The following is a 7,423-nucleotide window of genomic DNA, read 5'->3' on the forward strand; positions in this document are numbered from 1 at the left end:
GTTCCCTAAGGCAGGTAGATCTAATGGCCACCATTGGCCCGAATTTTTCTTTTTCATGTGGGGTTAAGTACCAACTTCACGCGTTTGAGTCAATCATAACCATTGGATCGGGATGTGGTAGAATGAGGTTATTGTTTACTTTCTCAATCAACCTTCCGCGAGAATTAGGGGAAAAAGATGTATTAAAAAATGTTACAAAAGAGATTATAATCCATCTACATTTAATTAAATGTTTTAGAAAAATCTATTCTCCTACATTTATAGTTTATCTATAATTATAATATCTTAATCTATAATTATAATATCTTAATCTATATTTTTGAAATTTTAATTTATAATTTTAAATTTTAATCTATATTTTTTAAAGGTTTTAATGATAATCTCATCCTAAATAAAAATGTATTCTAAAATAAATATTTGTAAATGTTTATTTTTAATATAATTTTAGATATTTTACACTAATATTATTTAATACCAAATATATTTTAATATGAAATCTGTCAAAGGACGCTAGTGTCTTTTTTAAAATTTCAAAGCTACAATTATCCAATCAAAGTGAATTGGTATTTATATATTTAAAAGAAACTAGGTATGGGTACCTCAATTCTTGAGGTTTCCTACACAGATTAATAGATTAATATATGAGTATTTATATTGTTTTTATAGAATAATTAATTATGTGTTTATATTTGTACAAGTTTTATTTAACAATGTAATTTTAAAAACTATATGTATTATGAGTACATGATCAATTTTTTACTTTCCGTTATAACAATATTCATACATTTAGAATTTCAAATCGGGCTAACAAAATAAAAAAATTTGGAAAACAAGGAATTTAAACGAATCAAATATTGAATATGACATTTGCTCTTGCTTACCGATTAATTTGAATGCGTAAATTGTTGGACATAATCACTAAAACTTCTAAAAGAATAAAATCCAACACGGAAATAATAGAACTAATTAAACCAACCGAAATTAAAATATATCAAAACAACTCTACTATCAAAATGCAGTTTGTCCAATCTACATGGTTTTAAAAAAAAAACACATAAATGAAACCAAACTGATCAATTTTTTTGAAACAAGTACATAATGTACCAGAAAGCAATCAAATTGATATCAAATAAACATAGATATCGTTTACTTAATTCACAAGGAATTCACAACTACTGCAAACCAAGGAATCATGTTTAGAAATCAAGAAAGAAACATTAAACCTTGGGACCTAAAGAAGCCTGAGTGAACTAAACAAACATTTAAACATAACAAAGTGATATAGTGATGCTGCTTATGAGTAGATGCGTACAAGTAGATATAAAATCTCGATAGGGGATAAAACAGTGGACTGAATGCAAATATTTCATTTAAATAGTGGATTAAATAGCACCTCATTTTATGTACATCAATAAAACTTAAAAATACTGACCAACCAAAAACGAAGCAATTCTAAGGAATAAGGACAACAAAAGGGAAACATGGCAAGATATCAGAAACCCAAAGCAAGGGCAAGGTATAAGCAAACAGAAGAATGTTAAAGCGAGCAAAAAAAAAAAAAAAAAAACCGAGGCAAAAACAATTTTCGTTAAATTGAGTAATGCATCAAGAAATTCAATTTTTTGTTTCAATGACTGACTGTTGATACAAAATGAGCTTGTATATGAGAACGAGTGCAAACGAAGGAAAAAAATAGATACTTCACTTCCTGGAAACTATCCATTAAACATCTAGTATAATTCGGTAAAGAGAGTATTTTCAGAAAAATGAGTTTTTTCAAGATTTTATTCAACTGTGCCATCAACTTCACAAGGCCTTTTCCTATAAATAATGTCACTGCTAACAAAAAATTGTCAAAGAAAGAACACTGAAGATCACAAACGTTTTAGAAGAAGGAATAATGTGTGTGAGCTCCGCCACTGGGGAAACTTTCATTGTGATTTTCTTGATTTTTTTCATAGCCCCAGATCCAGTTACAAAACTTAAATAAATTTGCCTTGATTGTTCTTCTCCTCAAATACAACTGTGGTGCCTCCCAATAACATCCTGTGAAAAAGTAGCTGCCATCACCACCAGCTTGAAATGAGACACTCTCATCAAGAAAAAGGTCTCTTGTGTATTTTGACCATAAGGTTCAATAATTCAGAAAGTATTAGTGATATTAATGTCTGAAAAAAGTGCCTAAAAAACAACACACCAGGTCACGATGTTCAAATATTCTTATTGGATCAACTTGTTTCATGAATCGCCCTTAAAAATAGAGATTAGAGATGTTACATAAAATATTTGAGACCACGTAAATATCTAGGCTTCACAATTCTTGGGAACTGTTGTTTTCACTACAATGATGAAGAAGAATCTATTCAGCTTTCTTGAAGAAAATTTAACGAAGCCATCAGTACCAAGGACTTGAAAACATGGACTCAGATGTCAAAATGTAAAGAGAAAACCAGAGAAGGATGTCAGAGTACTTGGACCATACTCGGTTATATTCATGGTGGACACTAAATTGGAAAATGGATTGCTACAGTCAAAGTCTGATATCCATTCTATGGGGAAAACGCTACCCGATCAGCTAAACACCAGAATATCAGTAGAAACTATATTTAAGTAATATTAAGTTCGTTTTACAATGTGAGAAATAATGGGTTCGACGGTTTTCCCTCATCAAGATTAATTCACTTCTTATAATAAGCTCATTCATTGAAATATACCTAAATACCACCACCACCACCACAGCTGCAATTTTAAATTTTAATAGCCAAATTTCAATAAGTATGAGGAGAAGCGCACAAGAATTCGTAAAGACCAGTTCACATATTAACTAACCACAATAACTAAAGAACAAAATAATCTTTAAGGTGAATAAGAACGGTCGGACAGAAAATATTTGAAAGAATTTACATGAATATGAAGATTGAGGAAAAAAAATTCTGGCTAAGGAAGGAGGGAGGGATAGTGAATAAATGAAAGCAAATATGGGGCGGCGCTCGTTCTTGCTCACATTTCTTGATGCTAATAGAACCCCGGGTACCAAAAACGTCAAGAGTTGCTTTTTCATTTTTCCTGTGACCATATTTGGCGGATAACACACCAAGCAAACTTTTTTTGTTGGGATTTGGTCGGTGAAATGGTGGGAAGCCGAAAAGAAAGACTCCAAAACAAAAGAAGACAAGAGGAAAACGGAGAGGGAAGAAGGAGACGAACCCTCACTGTAAACTACAGTTCGGTGTTGTGGTGGAGAGAACAGCCCATCCCACGTGCTATTGTCCCTCGTATTGTTGCGTTACCAGGCCAGCGGATTAAAATACAAATTTAATGACACCTGGTATGGCATAAAGTTGTTTACTTAGATGTATTCTTCGATGAAGTAAGAAATCCATCAAAGCCTTTCAATGCATTCCCAAGAATGTTGGTTTATTGCAAATAGTTTGGTCTCTAGTTCGTATACCTAAGAGCAACACCCACAATACTTGGATTGAAAAACAATGAAATAAATGCTCCCAAAAAAAAATTGAAAACGAGTACATAAACAGAGAAACCCCATCTAAACCTTAAATTTCATCCCAAAAAAAACCAACACACCTAGAACAAATAAAATTTCGGTAATTAATTCAAATTATTTCCAGCATTAACGCACCCCACCAAATTCGATATAAATAAACTGGATGATACAATTTGAAACTAACCATTTACTACTAAAAAATCATTCCATTTTTTCATAAAGTAAACATCTCTAAATATTTGACAAACCCATAATTGATAAAACTGAATCAAGATTAGCTTTTTTTTAAAGCAAGAAGATAAGTACCATCTAGGAAGAAACTTACCCCGAACAGCGACAAAAGCCGAGCGGTGGAGAGAAGAAAGCCGAAACCCCGAGCAGAAGCAGAAGGAGAGCGCAGCAGCAGTGGAGTGGAAAAAGCGGAAACCCCAAGCAGAAGCAGGAGAAAAGCAAACCCGAGAAGCAAAGAACGGAGTAGACACACTTTGTTGCCGGCTCTTCTCTGTTGCGGTGGAGAGAACCAAGGCTTCAAAACAAAGGAAGTAGAGGAAAACGAAGAGGGAAGAAGGAAACAAATCGACACTGTAACCTGTAACCTGTAACCCACAGGTGTGTGTTGTGGTGAGAAGAGCCCATCCCACGTGCTGATGGCCCTTGTATGTGATGTGGTGGAGGAACATGCTCATGACACGTGTAATGGGAGCAACTGGGAACTTGCAACAAACTGGCCAAAAACACATTATTCTCTCTTTTAGATATGTAGATATATATAATAATACTACTTTCCAGAAATCAAGATTATCGAGATTAATTTGTAAAGCACGACATTTGAAACGTGATGACACTTTCATGAAAAAAGCCCCCATATTCAATCTAAATTAGGGTTCCCTGTTTTTTTTTTTGGTGACAAGGATTAAATCAAATCCATGGTTTCCCCTCGAGACTCTCCAATGGAAGAAGGCAATCTTTCGTCCTCGTAAGTTGATCAATTTCCCTCTAAGAATCTAATCTAAATCCCCTCATTATTTTGTTCGAAATTGCGTTACTTTGCGTTGTTTAAGTTCAATTTCGGTTCAGTTTTAACATTATGTGATGACATTTTAAGATAATTTGCAGGCCGAAAAATATATACAAGGATCCAGATGATGGCCGGCAGCGGTTCTTGCTCGAGCTTGAATTCGTTCAATGTCTTGCTAATCCCACGTACATCCACTGTATGTGGCTTTTAGAGCTCCTTGTTCCGTTTTTCTTTTGAAAGCTGAAGAAAATGTTTTTTTACTTTGGAAACAGTTTAAACAGCCTATTTAGTGATGCTTTGTTTTAATCTATGTGACTATTTATCCAAGACCAAAATTGTTCTAATTTAGCTATACAAGACGATTTTGGCTATGAAGAATACTTGCTTTTATTGTTTTGATTTCATTGTTGACTTGTGATTTGTTGTTGGGAATCGATTAGGAAGGAAAAGGTGGAGGAAACTAGACCTGAGTATACCTCGACTTGAACTGTGAACTGAAACTAGCCTGTCTTTGAAAAATCGAAATGAAAATCATGAACTTGCGGTACAGTTCCTAGAAAGAGGAATCCACATTTGAAACCAAAACTGTGTTAACTGCAAAACCGATCTTGAATTCTTATGATCTCAGATATATATAGGAAATTTAACTTGTATAAAATGATTATTTGATTTGTATGATTTGAGTTCAAGCCTTGTATTTGTTTCAAAAAATGAAAATAGTTATAATATTTGTCCTATGATTATTGATTTGTATGATAAGTTCAAGCCTTGTTTTTGTTTCTTTTTGTTTGTAGTCCTTGTTTATATTTCTTTTTGTTCAGACTAACTGATTCAAAATCAATTTATTGTCTGGTAAGGGAAGAACTCTTTCAGCTATAAGTGTTTGATTTGTGCTCATACTTTGATGCAGATTTGGCTCAAAATCGGTATTTCGATGATGAAGCATTCATTGGGTACCTGAAATATCTTCAATATTGGCAAAGACCTGAGTACATAAAGTTTATTATGTAAAGTCTTCCAAGTTGAAGTACTGCATGTGCTTATGTTAACTTTCATCTTTCTTTATTGGTGCAAATTTTTCTTTTTGCATGATTACCATTGTGATATCATAACTTGTTATGTTCTCTGATGTAATAAGTTCGAATATCCTTTAGAATATTTGTATCTGACAATGATGCAACAGGTATCCGCATTGCCTCTTCTTTCTCGAGCTTCTCCAAAATCCTAACTTTCGAAATGCAATGGCTCATCCTGCAAACAAGGTTACTTTATCTTTTTTTAAATTCCTCATTATTTTCCTTAATAGCTTTTGCCTTTACAGATATATAATTAGAGTCTGTATGACTGTATAGATTGTTTTCTTGATGTATTTTGGTGCAATACTTTACACACACTACTAGTCCATTAAAATTTGAAACTTTTTATAGTCTTTTGGACCTTTTGGTTAATGAATTGCCCTTTCTTACCTAATGGCTTTTGTTTCGTTTGGAGCTTATAGGAACTGGCGCATAGGCAGCAGTTTCACTTTTGGAAGAATCATAGAAACAACCGGTTGAAGCACATCCTGCCAAAGTCACTGCCGGAACCTACAAGTGCACCGTCAGCAGTTCCTCCTCCAACATTGCCACCTACTACCATGATCACTGCTGCTCCTCCACCTCCTGTTCCTTCATCTGCTGCTAACCAAGTTCCTTCTTCAATGCAATATGGTGGTATTGGCTCAGGATCTGTTTTTGTAAAGAATGATCCAAGAAACAGTGGGATTGATAGAAGAAAGAGAAAGTAACTTATTGTCCTTTTCTTCTTTCTGCCATTAAATAAAATTATTATGACTTCCTGTTTCTTATTAAATTTAGTGGGGTTGTACATCTGTTCTGTTCGCGCTATTTCGGTTTTGTATGAATAAAAAACCGATGGTTGTGGGAACTTTTCAAACCGAACGGAGCAGAATTCATTCACAAAAGAGTAGTACTGAAATATGCAGTTTGATTTCAGTTTAAAGCAAAATCTTACTGTTATATTTTTTTTGGTATTTTTTCATGTTTTAAACTGAATCTTATTATTATTGTAAAGTTTATTTGTTTTTTTTTATATTTCTGTTTATTTTAAGTAAAAAATTCAACATTATTAGGGAAATTTTGACAGGTTCTCTTTAAAAAATGAGGTAATAAATATGTTGTATACAAAAATAAAAAATTCGTTTTTGGTTCGAGTCAGTTATTTTTTATGTGGGTTCGGTTCCATTTTGTCTTTTGAGCCAAAAAAAAAATTTATTTACGCATGATCAGTTTCGAATTTGCAAACTGTAACTTGAACTGAAAATTTGTCTTTTCTTGGTTTGGACAATCATTGTTTCAGATTGATTTCTTAGTTTTCTGTACGCCCCTAAAATTTAGAATTTTTATCATTTCAAGCAGGAAAGATGGGTGATTCCAATATTATTGGGAAGTAGAAATATCAGTGGCCATCAGACAATAATCAACGTATATCCATGTTCAAGAATTGAGTTCGCTACGCTGAGTATGATTGTTATCTAACTTTCTGTTCTTTCACTTTTTAATTTCTGGTTCGATTGTCTGTAGGATACATTTGTTGAAAAGAGATTTTCTCTTTGCTTAGAAGATACGACGTTGTAAAATATTCCCATTTTCTCCTAAAACAGATTTTACGATTGACTGATTTATCTTGAAGAATAAACTCGAGGCAACGGCTAATGGATGCTTTTGAATAGGATTCCCAACACAAACCTTTCTTTTTACTTGGCCTTACAAAGTGTGCTTTGAAACTGTACAGCACATGCATTGATATATTGTGTCCTATGAAAGATTATGAAGCTCCTTGTCTAGCTTGTCGGGTGTACTTTAATTGTGTTTAAAACAGTAAATGTGGATCGAAGGGTA

The 7,423-nt window shown here is 33.3% G+C and overlaps 1 protein-coding gene across 2 annotated transcripts; it reads left to right on the forward strand.

Moving 5' to 3' along the window:
* Window positions 1-4,327: 4,327 nt before the first annotated feature.
* On the forward strand, window positions 4,328-7,423 carry LOC140825391 (mediator of RNA polymerase II transcription subunit 31). Of its 2 annotated transcripts, XR_012116664.1 has the most exons (7): window positions 4,328-4,481; window positions 4,622-4,719; window positions 5,434-5,530; window positions 5,707-5,785; window positions 6,022-6,305; window positions 6,941-7,043; window positions 7,186-7,419. XR_012116664.1 is itself a non-coding variant. In XM_073187144.1 (6 exons), the coding sequence occupies exons 1-6, from the start codon at window positions 4,432-4,434 to the stop codon at window positions 6,951-6,953; spliced, it is 621 nt and encodes a 206-aa protein (XP_073043245.1). In that variant the 5' UTR covers window positions 4,328-4,431; the 3' UTR covers window positions 6,954-7,423. The 2 variants fall into 2 exon arrangements, 1 of the variants encoding a protein (XP_073043245.1); XM_073187144.1 differs by having other exon boundaries at window positions 6,941-7,423.

The sequence above is a fragment of the Primulina eburnea genome, chromosome 1, assembly GCF_022965805.1.
Source record: "Primulina eburnea isolate SZY01 chromosome 1, ASM2296580v1, whole genome shotgun sequence".
NCBI classification, from domain to species: domain Eukaryota; kingdom Viridiplantae; phylum Streptophyta; class Magnoliopsida; order Lamiales; family Gesneriaceae; genus Primulina; species Primulina eburnea.